This window comes from Borostomias antarcticus, assembly GCF_949987555.1.
Source record: "Borostomias antarcticus genome assembly, chromosome: 7".
NCBI lineage: Eukaryota > Metazoa > Chordata > Actinopteri > Stomiiformes > Stomiidae > Borostomias > Borostomias antarcticus.
Window position 1 is genome coordinate 6,496,301 of NC_140240.1, and position 17,999 is coordinate 6,514,299.

The 17,999-nt window shown below is 40.2% G+C and overlaps 1 protein-coding gene across 1 annotated transcript in view; it reads right to left on the bottom strand.

Annotated features, from left to right (window-relative positions):
* Nucleotides 1-8,323, bottom strand: part of cntn3b (contactin 3b) — a gene marked incomplete at its 3' end in the record, with an annotated part of 32,616 nt that extends 24,293 nt beyond the window's left edge. The window contains exons 1-2 of the mRNA XM_084440492.1: nucleotides 8,266-8,323; nucleotides 6,467-6,602 (exon numbers count right to left, since the gene is read on the bottom strand). Coding sequence (XP_084296618.1) covers nucleotides 6,467-6,602; nucleotides 8,266-8,320 — 191 coding nt within the window. The 5' untranslated portion in view covers nucleotides 8,321-8,323. The remainder of the gene's footprint in view (nucleotides 1-6,466; nucleotides 6,603-8,265) is intronic.
* Nucleotides 8,324-17,999: the final 9,676 nt, after the last annotated feature.

Sequence of the window (17,999 nt, forward strand, 5' to 3'; positions counted from 1 at the left end):
TAAGAACTAGAGCTGAAATTACTTACACTCTCAGGGTGTACACTGATAAGGAGGTAGAATAATGTTGATATAAAACAGTTTTATACTAATTTAATACTTTTCAACAAAAGAACTGACAATAGAGGAAGACCTTCCTTCAATTAAACAACACCAGTATTCTCCTCTTTAGAATGCCAGAGATGAAGACTGAGACTTTGAGTCTGCTTGAGCAATGCCACTCAGAGACCGTGAAATGACAATCCCTATGATAAAAATAAAATAAAAACAATATTATTTTTCCTTTTCAGCAAACTAACGAGCCTAGAAAATGGCATTTCACAGTTCTAAAACCAGTCATGACACTCCCCAGACTCCTGCCTAACCGACTACAAAAGACCTGTCTTTAATGTTGTTGCCTGCATTATTCATCACTGGGCAACTTTTGCTATATCTGATTGATTTTGTCACCATTCCATGAAACAAACATTTTTACCTCAGAAACTTGGTAGAGGAATGTAGCACAGGCAGCATAGAACCCATTCAATTTTGGAGTGGATCCGAATCACAGTGATCCACAAATTAAAACAAAAGTTTGTGCAAAGCCAGATCCCCAAGAAGGGGCATTGGCGACATGGAGTTTGGACTGGGGGGTGCAGGGGGAGAGCCTGGAGTGCACCAAACCGCCCCCCGCCGTCTCCGACCCCGAGGGGCGTGCCACAGAGCCACTCAAACACCTCCATTCATTTTTGGAACATTCATTGTCAATGGGGGGGATTGAAATAGTCTGAGTCACCGGATGTAGCTTTTGGAGATAAGCCTTCTCATTGAGTTTATTACTGCCCAGCTGTGTCAAACCCAGCTGCTCATGAACTGCAACCTCGCCTCTTAAGTATCGGTTACCTAATGTCACTGTGCATGCTGACGTCGGCGTTTATGGGTGGAGGTACAGTATGTGCTCTCCAAGCGTCCTTTCGAGTTGATGATGAAACCTACAGTATGTCAAACACTACAACTGGAGGTTCAATCTCAGTCTACTTCACTTTAAAAGAAAAACACCTCCCTGCATCTTCCGAATCGCTCCGGGGATATGACTTATTAGCAGCTTCAGAGACTTGACCAGGCCTCCATGTTGACAGAGGAATGGTGGAGAGGGTGGTGAGAAAAGAGGCAGGATTGAGCTATATATTTGCGTCCGCCCCGGTGTGGCTGAAGTTAAAGGGAGAGGACAGTTAGACAGGCTGACAGGTGGATCAGACACCCCCCTGGGGCAGATGGCTTGGCTGAGCTGGGTGTGAGGGTGTCTTTACCGCCGACACAGTCACCGAGACACCCCATCCAGGAGCAACACCTCAAACAGCAAGCCCCGTCAGAAACACCTCATACCTGCAATCACTAAGTAGAGACCAGATGGAGTTGACTATAAAGAAGACCCCCGCTGGTGCAAACCAGGGGACGGAGAATGAAAGAGTGAATGATCAAGGCTGGCACAGCGTGGCTGGTGTGATTATTATGCTGTAAGCAATGGTAAAATTACTTCCAAATGACTGGGAGATACGGCAACAGTATACAACGGGTAGTTCCGACATCTCAATCTGATTGGTTAAGAGCCGTTGTATATGCTGTGTATGCCACGATATACCACAGGCAAAGCGTCTATTGTTCTATGTAAGGGTGCAACGATTAGTCGACATTGTCGACAAAAATCGACAATGAAAAACAAATGTAATTGTCGTTATTGTTGCCTTGATAGTGAAGTGAAGTTTTTTTGTTTGTTTTGTTTTTCTCCCCCGAGTCACACATGCACAGTAGCGTTCATAGTTCAAGGGTCACTCAGTGGGATAAAATGGCGGAGCCAAGTCCGTCTACGAGTTCGGCTCCAACATGCAGCAAACATCAAAAGTTTGGGAGTGGTTTTCTTTACACACTGCAGGGAAAAAGATTACATGCAAGCTAGGCAAGGCAGAGCTACCCTACCATTGCAGTACGACGGTCATGCATGAGCATTTGAAGAGAAAGCATGTCGGAGCGGATACCAGCGACTCGCCAAGGTAAGATGCATGTTAGCTTATCGTAGCAACACATAGTTAACACTAGCCCGTACTTGCTTTTTCAAAAGTATACATCGCACAGCTTAGATATTTAACGTTACAGTTTATGAATCAACACAAATGTGTGAACATTCTGATGTCTCTGTAGGTTCAACTTTCAAGTTTAAGGTTAGCTAACTAGTAGGAGTTGGCCCGCGTTAGTTTGTTGCATTGCTTTTGGTAACGTTATCCCAGCTATCACTAGCAAGCCAGGATAGCGGTCCTACTAGGGAGAAAACTGCTTCTAGAATCATGTACAAAAAATTGCTTTTCTTCTGAAATAGGGCTGACACATCCAACATGTTTACTGTGCCTGTCTGCCTGACAAAATTATTTGTATCCCATTTATGCAGCGTGAAAAGCAGCAGAAGCACGCTGGATACTTTTGTGCAGAGGAAGCAGACATGCACCCCCCAGCAGGCGACTGCCTTCACATGTGGCCTCATGTTTATGTTTACTTTTATTTAATGTTATTTAATGTGCCTTGGTTTACAAAACTTCATGTCGGTCCTTGTTCAAAAGAATGGACAAAGATTTATTATAGTTTATACACACTGCACAGACAATATATATTTTATATTTATAGTATAATCAGCAGAAGGATAATAATTAAAAGATACATTTTTGAATGAAGTTTGTTCTTTCTTGTCTTTCTAGATTTAAAAGCTGATGGCTAAATATACCATTTATATTCATGCAATTAACCTGTTTTTTTTTTTTTTTTTAAAGGAAAAGATTCGTTGACTTATCGTTTCAATAATCGGTGACTAATCAACAATTAAAATAGTCGTTTGTTTCAGCCCTAGTTCTATGTGAAATATTACTGCGTCAATGATTACTGCCTGTAAAAACGTTAGTTCCATTGCGTAACGGTCTGTTGGTTACATTACGGTTTCTCCTCAAGAAAAATGAAAACATTCAATGTCAATTTTGAGTTCTATCCATTCCTGGAGCCTACCACTCAGGTTTATCGTCACCACTTTTGCAACTTGCAGTTGCACAGCAAAGGTAGGCTACACTACACACGTTCATGGCTAGCTGGTCTAGCTAGGTTGGTCAGGAGCATTAGTTTGGTTGCTAGGGCTCATTGTCCGTCGCTTTTAAACTCCATAGCAACGTGATAGTTTTATGAACTACCTTTCTTGGCGGAGTTCAATAAAATCGATATTAAGACACTGAAATAGTCGGTATTTATCCCATAAATGTTTCCCAATGATGTAACCATTAACTAAGCAATTAATTAAGCAATAACTCACTCGAGGGTTACTGAAGCAAGATAATGCTGAAAGAGTAACTCATGCGAGGGTGTGGTATATGGCCAATATACCACAGGTTGTGCTGGGCGACGGCTGACCGCAGCACAACCCGTGGTATATTGGCCATATACCACACCCTGTCATGAGTTATTGCTTCAGTATTATGCCAGTTAATACCCACACAGTCAAAACTATCCATGGGCACTTATTTGTCATACAAACTGCCAGTGAACTTTTTTTTAATCAACTGAAACTGTGAAGTTCTCAACAAGACGAAAATAAAAACACCTGGCTTTAATCAGTCATCTGTGATAATGTATGATTGTTGCAAATAGCATGCTTTGGCAGCATGTGCCTTTAAACCAACTGGCAGATAAGAACTAAGGATAATCTAGATGAGCATGACTCCAGCACCACATGGTTGTGTCCTCGCTTTCGCCCCAACTCTAAACTCATTCAGAGATGAAAACCCTCCAAAATAATGCTTTTCCCATTTTCTGACACATACATTCTGATAAAGCCATAGTATTAGTGATGCGTGATAGAATGAATATACTGAATTCTACACACCAAACAGAGGTGGACTAAGGTACAAAAAAGACACCAGCAGAATGGCTCCCCTGTTGTTACCTGCTCCAGGCCATGGGCTGATCCTGGCATGGTCTGGATGAACCCTGGCCGACCTTGAGGTTCACATCAATTTTGCATGAGGCCTCTTCATTAAACCGAGGCAGGGAATAGTGCTGCAGCAATGTCTCCAGACACTAACCTCATCTGTTGTCCCCTGAGGCCACATACATTCAGTACTGTGCTGTACACACGCAGCGCGCACGCACATACACACACACACACACTCACTCACCCACGTGCACACGCACACACCCACACATGCGCACGCACATACACACGTACGCATGCGCACGCGCACACACACACACATACACCATACAGCTAATCTTTGAGACCTAAATGGAAACTCAAGCCATGAAAAGAAGAAACACCTTTGTATTTCAAGAATGAGAGATATATAGTTTCAGAAAGGTGTATAGTGTATCATAGTATGTGTGCCTGTTCTATTTCTGTTTTCTCTTCTCTGGCTCCATGCTGTGCTTTCTTCCTATAGTAAATGAGAACCTTGTGCATCCTCAGAGCGCTATTTACTGTAGTGCAGCTCAGTATAACCCCATAAACAAAGAAAATGTGACACTTTCTCCCTCAGGTCACATTAACTGATAGGGAACATCTGTATTCTCTTTTTTTCTTGTTGTCCAATGGCCACTATGTCCTCAATTATATGTTTAGTTTAGTATACACAGTTAGTTTCCTGTTGTGTGTCACTGACAATGACTTCCATCAAGAGAAAAAGCTTGAACTGGTACGTATAAAAAATAACAACGCTTACTTCGTATGTGAGATAGTTACCTTGGGATTTGAAAATACAAAACGACTATTCCTTATTGACTAGGCTGTCCTCTGAATGCAGTACAATACAGCCTTTCTCAAGAATAGTAGCTCAACAAGTGTCAACAGTTCAACATCCGAGGTACAGGCAGGGCAGCTCATTCAGGGAGTTTCGAGGTCCTAAATATCTAGTTAGGGAAATAGAGTGTATTGCATTTATCACTAGGACAAAAGCCCTATCCTTGCCTGTGGGACACAAGTCAGGTTGAGTCAGTGTCAACCATATTTGGGGCCATAAAGCCACAACATGGTCCACCCCACTGAGAATAGGCCTACATCTAAGGACTAAACAGAAAATGAAAAAGCATTGGTGTAAATCTCAGTCCCCTGCCATGGGAGTTTGTTTCCTGAAAACACTTACATTTCATTTAGCAATGCTGTGTATACTTTGGGTTTATATACTAGCCTATATATAGGCTATTCAAGTCCCCATTCATGTGCCTAAGTCTGCAGACGAGAACATGAAGAAGGCAACCCATGCAGCCACCTTGGTCTCTGATCGATACAGCAATATTTGCAACATTTTTTTCTGCGATAACGTATCGATTTTCCATGGTACAGTACATACTTTTTTTTTTGCACAAGGAAAACATACAGAATAAGACATGGAATATATACATATACTGTACCTGTACATACACTGTACATACAATTAAGGATAGAATTCAGTCATAGATACATGATTCATGTTTAAATGGATTTAAAATGTCCTTACATTCCCTCCTTAAATTTTCAGTAAATTATGTAGAGGATCGCAATGTATTGCAATATGTATCGAAATCACAATGTATCGTTATACCATCATATTGTGATCCATGTACCATGATACATATCGTATCGTAAGTTCCTGGCCAACACCCAGCCATAGGCATGACTATTCTGTTACTAATGCAGGAGTCTATTCAATTCTAAAACCGGATCGTGCTTTCTTGGTGCTCCCACCTTAGCCAGGGTTATTTAACTTTCCACACAAGCTGACAACATTTCGTCAGCATGTCCATGACACACAATCAATGTCTCTTGAGGCAAAGTAATGAGTGTCAAAGCACATTATTTAGTTAGCTGGTCGGGACCCATCCACTCCACTTCCTACTCAAGTATGCTGGAGTTATGGTTCATCTCATCCTTGGATAGCTCAACTTGCACAACAAGTATAAGGATACCCATGGCTGCTGCTCTAAACCCGTTTTCAGTACAGACGCATTAGAGGAAATGTAAGCGTTTAAGGGAATGTCACTCACAAGGTTATTGCTTCTCTCGACTGCTTGCTTTGCATTTACATGGTGCTGACCAAGCTACGAAACACTATCTATCACATAAGCAGTGCGAGATGCTGTTTTCAGACAGACTCATGGCAAGGGAATAACCACAGAGATAGCATGGAGATCTAGTCTACAAATTAGCCACCTATCTTACATTTCTAATGATTTCTTAAGCAGTACAACATGCAAAACATTAGCTTCAATCATAGAACAACCTAAAGATAACTAGACTCGCCAGACTCTGAAGTATTCATTTTTTAGTGGCTCATTGGCTTTCCCTGTTAATCATTATCTAAATTATGAATTAATTTTCAGCTTTTTCAGTCTTGGAATGCAGTTGCTACTGTACTGTGTGTGTAGCTAATGGTTTAGAGGATGGCACAGTATTTATATATCATCTATGTATATAAAGGTAGGTTACCTGTAGTGTGGGGAGGGGCTCCCCTCTGCTTCACATCTAATGGTAGCTTCCTGGTCTGGTGAGTTTATTGGTAAAATTAGGTCACTAGGCTCTGTTCTCCATCTTGGCCCTCGAAATATGACATCTTCTGCACAATCTGAAGACAAGACAAATAAACACGTGTGCATTACAGGGTCATTTTATATGCTTTATGTCCCTGTTGAAACATCTGTGAATGTGATAACCTTCAATATAAGGGTGTTGCCTTTTTGTCCGAATTTCTTTTACATATTGTGCGAAAACCACTTGTAAATTAGACTTCACTCACACCAGCAAGATCGTGATTTCAGTCCCATGCACTGTTGATTAGCCCTACTTACTGTAATATTATACTCTATTATAACTGAAAACAGTGCTTGTTCTCCACACCTTTGAATTTCATGAATATGTTTGACATTTAGACACAAAATATCAGTGAGAAAGAGGTTGAATAAATTTGCTATCTATGGAGTAGTCTCACACACAACTGTTGCCAGTCCACCAGCTTATCACAGTAATGGTAAATGTGGTGTAGCTTACTACAGTAGCTATTCTGGTTTAGCCCGAATCGCCATTCCCTGAGAAAATAGGGTAAGAATAACCCATGAACTGTGCCTAAACAAGCTGAATAACATTTATTAGGATTTGCAATGTCATTTGCACATGCGATAGAGATTCTATCTCTTCTCTGCTCTGAAGGTCTTCCACTGGGGAGAGTCTGGATCTCCAGCTCAGTCCCTGGTGGACAGAAGGGGAGAACGGGGTACTGTAGAAAGTGGTTTGTGCTAAAATGCAGGGCCTGTTCCATTCTGATGATTGTGAAAATGATCTCTGACATGTCACACAGGCATAGGAAAGGAATCCCACATGTTCCATTGCGTGCAAATGCAGTAGGCTGCTCAGGGGATGGGTGAAGGGCACCAGGGAAAAACAATGTTAACATTAAACTTAATCAATTTAACCTTGTAAGTATGAAATGTAATAGAGCTGGCTATCAACACTGGATTTCTTACCCAATGCAGAATGAACAGTCTTGTGTGTAATCAGAATTAGAAATTCAATTGAACTCCAAATCATGAAATTAATAAATAAATATATGAAAAGAAATATTGATGGCCAAATTAATTATATTGGAGTTCAACACAACTGTATGGGGTTTGCTGTGTCAGTTCACCAGGATCATGGGCTTCAGAAACTAGATGATTAACAGTGTATTATTACTTAATGGAAAATCACATAGTACCGTATTATACCTTGCATTATGCAACAGCTAGTTCCGATCGCGCATTTGATTTGCCAAAATGCATTTGGAGCCGTGCCGATAACCACAATATACCAACGGGCAAATCACTGGTAAAGGTATCGCTCCCTAAATGCTGTCAGCTGCCGTTTAGTTGCCTATAGCAACGGTAAACAATGGAGAACTATTTTGGATTGCGGATGGCTGAAATCAATGCAGTTTAGTGAAGTTGAGCAATACAAGTCCATCTCTTTAAAAAAAAATATTTAATGACAGTGCAGTTCTGTTGTGTAAAAGCAATAACACACTCAAAGTCATGCTTTATTGTGGTTATTGGCATGGCAATGCTGGCTACGGCACCCGCATGTCCGCAACCTCTGATGCCTACAGTCGCAGCACAGCCGTTCCAATAACCACAATAAAGCACGACCTTGAGTGTGTTATTGCTTAATTATGATAATGATAAATGATGCGAATGATACCCTTCTAGAACAGAATGTTTACTTGTACATCTAAAATATGAATGTGTACAATATCTTACCTGCAAGGCAACCAATGATTGATAGCAGCACAAGTTGTTTCCATAGTAACATCATCTTCAGTTGTCAAGGACAAATGAGTCTCTAACCAAATTGGTTGTGAGTGAAAGGTCTCCCTTGTGTACAGGAATCTTAATCTGAAGAAAATGGGAAAGCAATTAGGGAATTTAAAAAAAGAAGCTATTTTGGGTCATATTTGACAAGCATTCAACATCAAAAACAGGATTACATCAAAAGTTACATTGTTCTTGTTATTCGTCCATATGTTGTGAGCAATGAAATCACTGAACTTAACTGATAATGGAGCTGGACTAATATCCCATTCCAGACACTAGCATTAGCCAATCTTTATAAGATGTCAAAGTTAATAGTGAGCATGTGCAATTATTACAAACATCATTTGTGTTACACAACCACCCACTTGGATAAAGATTCACTTTATTCTCTCTGTGATAAAACTGGAAAATAATGATATTTTTTAGACTTTTTCTTCATGATTTTGCTTTTCTTATCAACCTGCAGAGCAACAAACTGATGCAACAAATCTATCTATCTATCTATCTATCTATCTATCTATCTATCTATCTATCTATCTATCTATCTATCTATCTATCTATCTGCCTATGTCTGTCTGTCTGTCTATCGAACTAATCTATCTAATCTATCTATAGCTGTATCTGTCTGTCTGTTTGTCTATCTATCTATCTATCTATCTATCTATATATCTATCTATCTAATATGTAATTTGACATAGCAACAGTTATTCCCTGAAGGTGATCATCCAGATAGATCATTTATAAACTTTGTAAATAAAAAAACAATTCCCCTTATATTCTAATTGATGGTCAGGCAAGGTTCACTTTAGTAGACTAAACTCAGTGTGTGGCTCAGTTTCACAGTATCCCTTTGAATGCATTGAAAGCCAGCTGTTTTTTCTGCTAATAGTGTGCTCTCTCATTCTACTGTATAATTGCACCTTGTCTGAGAGAAGCCTGTGGATTCACAACATACTCTGTCAGTGTTTTGGTTTGAAAGATGTTCCAATGATCTAATGGGCATGGACACAGCCTGACGTGCATGAGGAGCAAAATGCACTGGCTTTATAACTGCAGCACCATTCAATGGTACAGCGGGAGCCCTGCTGAGGCTGACCTATATCACAGTCACTGGTTACTGATACGTCTCTCAGGATTAGTTGAACTATTTTCCACTTCCTTACAACATGACCATATTGTGGATTAACCGCACATTAACTTTGGAAGCACTAAATATACGAGTATATTGTTTTACCGATCAACTACAATTTCAATATGCAGGGCAGAATTGTGACGGCACTCTGGGGCCAGGCAAAGCTGATATTACATGGTTGATGTAGGCTACTGAACTTGCCCAGCCTCTGTAAGAAGCCTCAAACCACAGACTCCTGTGCCTTATACTCAGTGTCTTCGAGGGTGTGATCTCATTTGCTTATAGATTACATAATCAGCAGGCCACTGCTGGCTCACCGCCATGGCCGTGATGGCAGTAATTGTTCCTCATCTGCTGTAATTGAAGCCACACTGTGTCTAGAAGTGGATTTCCTGGTGTCTTTCAAGTTTTAGGGTGCATTTTGCTGCTTTAAATCCCGTCACATTGCATTACACGCTCTGAGATCTTAGTGGAAAAGTGTGCACCATCTTCCTCAGTTTGAGTGCAGTCTCAACCGTTCTCCTACGTAAGTGGGATCCAGTCATCCAATCCTGTCTATCCCACATGACTCCAAGTCCCCAGAGAGTTCCATCTTAAATTATTTTCCCCACAAGTTGGCCAGCATTCAGTATGACAGCCAGGTTCTGTATTCAGAGTTGGCCAAAAATAAAACACATACAAAAAGAAAAAGAATGCACATGATGATAACAACCTGTCTCCCATTTGGCCATGTGGCTGTATGCTAGGATATCATTATCCATTGGCTCGGTGGAGTGAAATGATGAACACAAGATTGCTCTGCCAAAATGTAATGAGGCATCACAGCCTCACCTCCTCCTGAAAAGCAAACACTAAAGAAAGTCATTGGCTAAACGTATTCCTGGCAAATGAGATGACTTCTTAGTTGGTAGGGCTGCTGTACAGCACATAATTGATAGGAGAGGTGGTTAAGGGCATCCGTTTTCCCCTGAGGGGCAGGGTAATTGCAAATAATCTAATGAGGAGAAGAGTAAAGGAGAGTGGTACCATCACAACATGGGGGTGTATCTCTGTATGGATCACACGTTCTGTAACCGAGCTGAGGAATCCAGAGCTGGACACATAATGGGTATTTCACTGAGTGGAGCATCGTTCGTATAAAGCATTGTCTTGATTCAACAAAGGCTATGATTGTCTCCTGCTATCTATTATGACTCTCGGCTGTAAAACCTTTAGGGGCAGGATTCACCACTGGAGAATGACCACTGAGCTAAAGGCTCATTATTCAGTGAGAATAATGATTATGTAAACCTCCCAATGTACTGTAGTCCAACGAGCAACCTCCCAATGATACTGTCTCTTTTACTTGAGCCTGGCTGAAGAATTGTTTGTATGTTGTTTCACATTCATAAGCCTGTCTTGAAATGTGCATCGAATGAACTGATGTAATGGAATGATGCTTGCCATGACACATTAAGATGAATAGAACTGATGTTCAAACCCTTCCCTTAAATCCTCCCTCAAATCCTTAGTTTTGCAACATTTTCATTAATTAGAGGATAGTTTTCTACACTTTTCATATATGTTTACTCTTGTCATAAGATGTCCAAGTCCCTGTTTAAAGCCTGGCTGCCATGGAGACACACGAGACACATAAAACGCAGTTCATAAATATGACTGATTGACATGTTTCTGTACTGGAGCTAGTACATGCATGCAGATAGCACGTGATTAGGACTGACAAATTGGATGTGAATAAGACCAGAGATGCAGGGCGGAGCAGAAGGCAGCACACTGTGATGACAGCATTGAAGAAAAATAAATGTGATCATGCTCCTCATTCCTGTTACTAAAATAAAAAAACAAAATTTTTAGAGATTTGTGACAACAAATACAAAAATATGAGATTAAAAAAGGTAAACTGAAATCTAGAAATTTTAACCATGCTGAATTTTCACATTTTTAAAAAAATCCCTAGTTTTCATTCAGCTAATGATACTTTGCTCCCTTGAGATATCTTTCTACAGTTTACTAGAACACGTGCATTATTTCATGCATTCAACTGTGCATTATCATGAGAAAAATAGACATGGAATTCCTGGAAGGCATCGGAATGCTCCAATTATTCCCTCTGATGTTAACCATGGTCCCAATGCATGGTTGAATCCCTCAGCTGCGGCCAAGCTTGGGGCCAGGAGAGTAAGTGCACTTAACAGAGAGTGAGACAGGGAGCAGTGATCCGTTCCACAACCCCATCATCATGGTGGCATATCCCTAGACCTTCATAACAACAACAACAACAAGATACATCGCTGTGTTGAAGGTAAGGTATCCTCTGGATATGTCTATCCAATTAGACCAAACCTCCGATACAGTATTTTACAAACACAAATAGGCCACATAATGGACCGATATTGCTTTGATATCCTTGAAAGGGATTTTTTAAAGAAATGTAGATAGCTTCTGCAGGTGATTGGTAGCCTTGAAGGCTGTGTTGGAGAATAAGTTGGACTGAAGATGCTGCTGTAATGTTCTCACCTCTCATTTGGGTGTGCTTATTAGCCATAACATGAGATGCGCTTTGAAAAACCTATAAATAAACATGAAAAGAGGATAGGAACAGACCACAGTCCCTTGAGAATAGCACCCACTTTGAAGATGTGTACAGGCTGAGCATGTGCATTTCTAATGCAGCTGCCTTCTCTCTCTTGTTAGAGAGATCCGGAACATATTGAAGGCCAAACGATTAGACAAAAAAAGTTATGTAGACATAAAAAGCAGGTCTGCTGGGTAGTGAGTATGATCTCTAGAACACTGTGTTCAAATAGAGCCCAGGTGAAACAAAATATTTGGAGACATTAACCCACTCCTTGACTGCATAGGCAGTCGTGGGTCAGTCGTAGCTTAAAAATATAGTGCAAAAAATGAATCGCGGAATAAGGCAAATAAAGTTAGGCTATAACTAGAATGATAGTAGGCTTTAGAATAACTAGCCTAATGGGTCAAACCAGTAAATGTTGTTCGACATTTTACTCTCCGTTACGCTATCACAACCGCAAGTTAGGCTATAGGGCCTGTCGTGCATTGATGGGTGATTCTCTGCCCGCGCGGCACAAAGCTCCATGGACCTAGGTGCCCTAGAAGAGGAAAGCGAGTCTGTGCACGAAAAATCCCAGTGGTCTGGAGCAGCCGGTCACGGCTCTATAGAACAGCAATAGCAGCATGACGATCGGGCGCAACCTTACTTAGACATGTCAGATATTTGCAGAATGAGTTATCCTTAAAAACCGAAATATCAGAATCGTAAAAGAGCTTGAGCCAGCTTTAAACTTGTGATAACATGAAACTATTTCGAGAAATTATCGGAGAAAAACTTCCCGAAGGCCAATTAGTGTCAAAATCACGACAAGAAGGCTGTGGAAAATATAAAGATACAATAGCCTAAACCACGCTTTATTTTTAACCGCGGATAGTCTATGAAGCTCTTTAAGTGAATTCCAATACATACCTGTTTATGAAAGCTTACAGAATAATATTTTCCTTTCTTCATAAAAAGTGATAAGCAGAAAAAAAGCGTTTCGTTTCAATAATATCCATATGAGCTGTACAGACTAAAATACCGTTTTATCAATGGTCTGGAGCCTATTCTTCACTGAAAATGAAACATTTTCATATCATCTGTAGTCCTCAGTCAGACGCCCAGAGATGTTATAATCGCTCGTCCAAAGATTTGCAGTCAGTGCGTATCCTACCACAGTTCTGCAGAGCCAACTCCGTCTCTTGCCTTCTAGGTGAAGATGCTCCCCGCTGTATTCCCGAAGCAGCAGATCAATGAATTCGTTCAGGAGGTAGGGTTCCAGCCTCCACCTTCATCGAGTCCACCGTTTTCGCCTCCTAAGACCCAAACCAGTAAAAGACACTCCCGAAATGCTGCCAAAGCAGGACAGGATGACTTCTAAACTGATTACATTCTGCGCATCCCCGGGCTACAGCAGTTGTGCGGAGAAAAAGCAGGCTACTAGTAGCACATGGAGAGCGGCGCGCAGCTGAATGCGCTAACTGTCGCAAGCTCCACAACCAATCAATCAACCAACCAACCAACCAACCAACCAGATTAGTTGATTTTTTTTCTATACCGTACGGTAATTTGTGTGCCCTGCTCATTTATAATTTGTGTATCCTATACTGCACAGCATTCCATTTCACAACAGCAGCTGCATTATAGCCGGTGATCTAATTGCATACCAACCATGTATTGCCATTGTTTGCCTATTAGTCCATTCCTCAGTTAACATTAATAATGGATATTTCGAGTTTACATCATTTCTGTTTGTTTGGGCGATAGCTTAATGCATTTGTGTGAGTCAAATTGCATTATTTCCTGTAGCCGGCTTTATACTTTACGTATAATCTCAATTACAGTATGTAGGCTACACTGTAGCTTTTTAATTGTTCACCTGAGCAAGTTGAGAAGGAGATGGGCGGTAGGCTACCTGACTTTGACAAAATAGCACTCCCTACCGTCGGGTCCATCGTCTTCTTTTACAGTTTGAAGAAAAAACACATACTGTAGGCTACACATGGTCTTAACTGAGATCATAATAGATATTCATATAATCTTAAGGAATAGCTTGGGAACAAAACTTTTAACACCATTCTTTGCATAGTTTACATCAGTAGCTATCATCAAATTGCATATGATGAAATTAGCGTCATTTGCTTATTTTTCACTTCATTTTGAGAGATAAAAAAAAGTCCAGCTGATTGTGCTGTGTTGCTCTTCTTGCCAGCTGATAGTGTTCTGCTATAGGTAGGCTAGATAAGCCTAATTCCAAAACAAAAATGCCATTGAGTGAATCTCCCATACTTATATTCCAGCAGTGTATACACCATCATGTCCCATATTTATATACCAGCAGTTTATACGCCATCATGTCCCATACTGATATTCCAGCAGTATACACCATCAAGTCCCATACTGATATACCAGCAGTATACACCATCAAGTCCCATACTGATATACCAGCAGTATACACCATCAAGTCCCATACTGATATAGCCTACCAGCAGTGTATTAAAACATAATCAAGTTCATACAGACAGTCCTTACTTAATAGTAAGACAGAAAATGTTCAAACTTAAGGTTGCAAGCGCCTGGGGGTATGTGGCTATATCTTTCCCTTAACCCTGGGTCAGAGCAAGAGAATATATCCTATGAATAAATGTCATGAAAGGGAGCACTGGGCCATAGAAAATAGATTGGTCAATGAGATAGTACATTTGGCAGCCTTAACACCATTTAGTATGTGCTCAACTCCACCATATGTCCTGAGGTGCTGTTATTGTGAGCCTGTTACTGGGGTCGGCTTCCTTTCAGGTCAGCAAGTGGAGCAGAGTATGCTAAGTGATTATCTCTGAAACATATTGAACTGAACATGCAATATTATGGCTTGATTTGGACCAGAATTGTGTCTCAGCGATAATGCTATTAGTTTTCATAGATGGAGAGGACTATTTGTGTCTGTGCAATCTGCTACCCAAGGGCCCACCACAAATACCATTTCATTCCATTGTTTTATCTTGGCATGCAGAGGGAGATAGGATCAAATGGAATTTGATCCCTTATTTGGTGGATATGCTGCTGGGATTTATCTCTTCAAATGCGAGCAGGTGTAAAAGATCCATATGGTGTATTTGCTGCTGCAGGAAACTATTCTTAAATCAATAGCTTATTGTCTTAGAGTCTTAGAATTTTGGTTAGATTCAAAATTGAGAGCATGTGTGGTCCGGAATTTCAGTCTTTGCTGCTAGTTTCGCTGAGCATTGTTCAGAAACAGTTGTATTGTGTTACATAATAGAGAATACATCTGTGAGTGTGATAGGCAAACAACATTTTGCATTTAAAAAATAAATGGTGCCTCTCAAGACTAACTTTTGAAATCCCTAGGTAACTTTTGAATTCCCAAGGTAATTGTCATTGCAAATCAAGGGGAATGTAGGCTACAAACGGTGCCAAACTTCCCTATTTTTTTCCCCTCAAGCATCATTAAAGTCTCCATTCAGCCATAATTAATAGAACATTTACAGTTAAAATGATTTCATACAATTTAACATAACCTTCGAAGAATTGCTGATTGCTGAAATTAAAACTATCGACATATACATGTAGAAATTGTACACAAAGTAATGAGAAACACTGCATACCTGCAAAGGGGTATTTTCACAGAAATACGTGGGTTAGTTCAGTGCTGGGCTCTTTCCAGCTAGCCCTGCCAATGTAACAACCACGAGATATCACTCTTATGCTTCACGCAAAAAATATGGAATAAAAGATGACATTTCAACTGAGTACACATTCAGAACCTTACACATGGCTTATTTGCGGCTAGAAATAATATAGACATACTGGCAATATTAGCTTTTATGGACAAGCTGTACATGGAGCTCCGGTAATTAGCATTGTAACCTTGCACATCCACATGCTTATCGGAAATTAGAAAGAAACCTGGATGTGCACTAGCTTGACCCCCCATAGAGACACTCCCCTTCCAGAGTGCCCTCCCACGTACCCCCAAAACCAATCCCTCAGTAATGTCGAAATAAACTGACCTATTGAAATAAATAGGTGAGCAGAAGCAGAAACAGACCCAGAGAAAGAAATTATAGCAAAACTAGACAAAAATCTAGTGAAACATATAAGCTATATTAATCCTGTTACATGCACACCCACTTATTTCACTAAATTTATCAAACAGATATGTGTCAGTTGTACACAGGGTCACAGGATAAGGGGAAACAATTACTTGACAAAAAGGTGTCTCAGATGCCTTTTAACAATGAAAAGAGTAACAGTTAAACATATTTACAACATTTCACCCCCCTCCAAATAAACAAATAAACAAACAAATAAATAAATACATACATACCTACATACATACATCAATTAATCAATAAATAAAACACATATCTCACTGGAGATATAAAGTTACCAGGTACAGTCCATAACCAAGACTTCAGAAAGTTGATCACTTTTAAAGCTATCCAGTGATGCGGTAAGAAGAACAATCAATCAACAACAGAAAAAATGTTTTTTATACACCAGGATTTTACTCAAAATTACAGCTGTCTAATCCAATAGACAAGGCCTATTTGCCTTAACATACTAGTCCGCTTAGGCAAGGCAAGTTTATTTGTATAGCACATTTCAGCAACAAGGAAATTCAAAGTGCTTTACATGAGACCTGAAACTGCATGAAAAGGATCAAGACAAAGTGCAAGAAACACATAAAAGGTCATATAAAACTAAATGCAAAAAAGGACATTTAAAACGAAATGCAGGAAAAAATAAAATACAGGAATAAAAGTTACAGTGCAGTGTATGAATTAATAATTATTTAATTAAATGAAAAGCAGCGGCAAAAAAATAAGTCTTCAGTATTGATTTCAAATGACTGAGAGTTGCAGCAGACTTGCAGTTTGTTCCAGATATGTGGAGCATAAAAACTGAACGCTGGTTCTCCATGTTTTGTTTTAACTCTGGGGACAGAAAGCAGGCCTGTGTCAGATGACCTGAGAGGTCTGGATGGTTCATAACGTAGCAGCAGATCAGAAATATATGTTGGCCCTAAACCATTCAGTGCTTTGTAAGCCAACAACAGTATTTTAAAGTCAATTATTTGACAGACAGGAAGCCAGTGTAAGGACCTCAGAACTGAAGTGATCCACTTTCTTAGTCTTAGTGAGGACTCAAGCAGCAGCGTTCTGAATCAGCTGCAGCTGTCTGATTGATTTTTTAGAGAGACCTGTAAACACACCGTTACAGTAGTCGAGCCTACTGAAAATAAATGCATGGACAAGTTTTTCCAGATCCTGCTGAGACAAATCCTTTAATCCTTGATATATTGTTCAGGTGATAGTAGGCTGTTGAAATTCAGGTCAGAGTCCATGACTACACCAAGATTTCTGGCTTCGTTTGTGTTTTTTAGCATTACTGATTGGAGCACTGACTTTTAATCATTCTTCTTTGACTCCAAAGACAATTACTTCAGTTTTATTTTTGTTTAGTTGAAGAAAGTTCTGGCAAATCCAATCGTTTGTTGAATGCAATTACTCAGCAATTGTATGGGATTATAGTTCCCTGGTGATATGGTGATATAAATGTGTGTGTCGTCTGTGTAGCTACTGTATGGTAACATATATTGTTGTTTTCCTAGTGGCAGTTGTAACGGCAGCATGTAAATATTGAACAGAAGAGTCCCCCAAATGGAGCCTTGGGGAACTCCACAGGTCATTTTTGTCTGCTCAGATTTGTAATTGCCAATAGACACAAAGTAGTCCCTGTCCTTCAAGTAGGGTTCAAACCAGTCTAGCACTGTGCCAGAAATTCCCAGCCAGTTTTCCAGTCAGCCTAGTAATATGTTGTGGTCAACCGTGTCGAATGCAGCGCTGAGATCCAGTAATACTAAGACTGAAATTCTGCCATTGTCTGTGTTTAAATGGATGTCATCGAAGGCCTTAACAAGAGCAGTCTCGGTGCTGTGGTCGAAATCCTGATTGGAAGACATCAAAG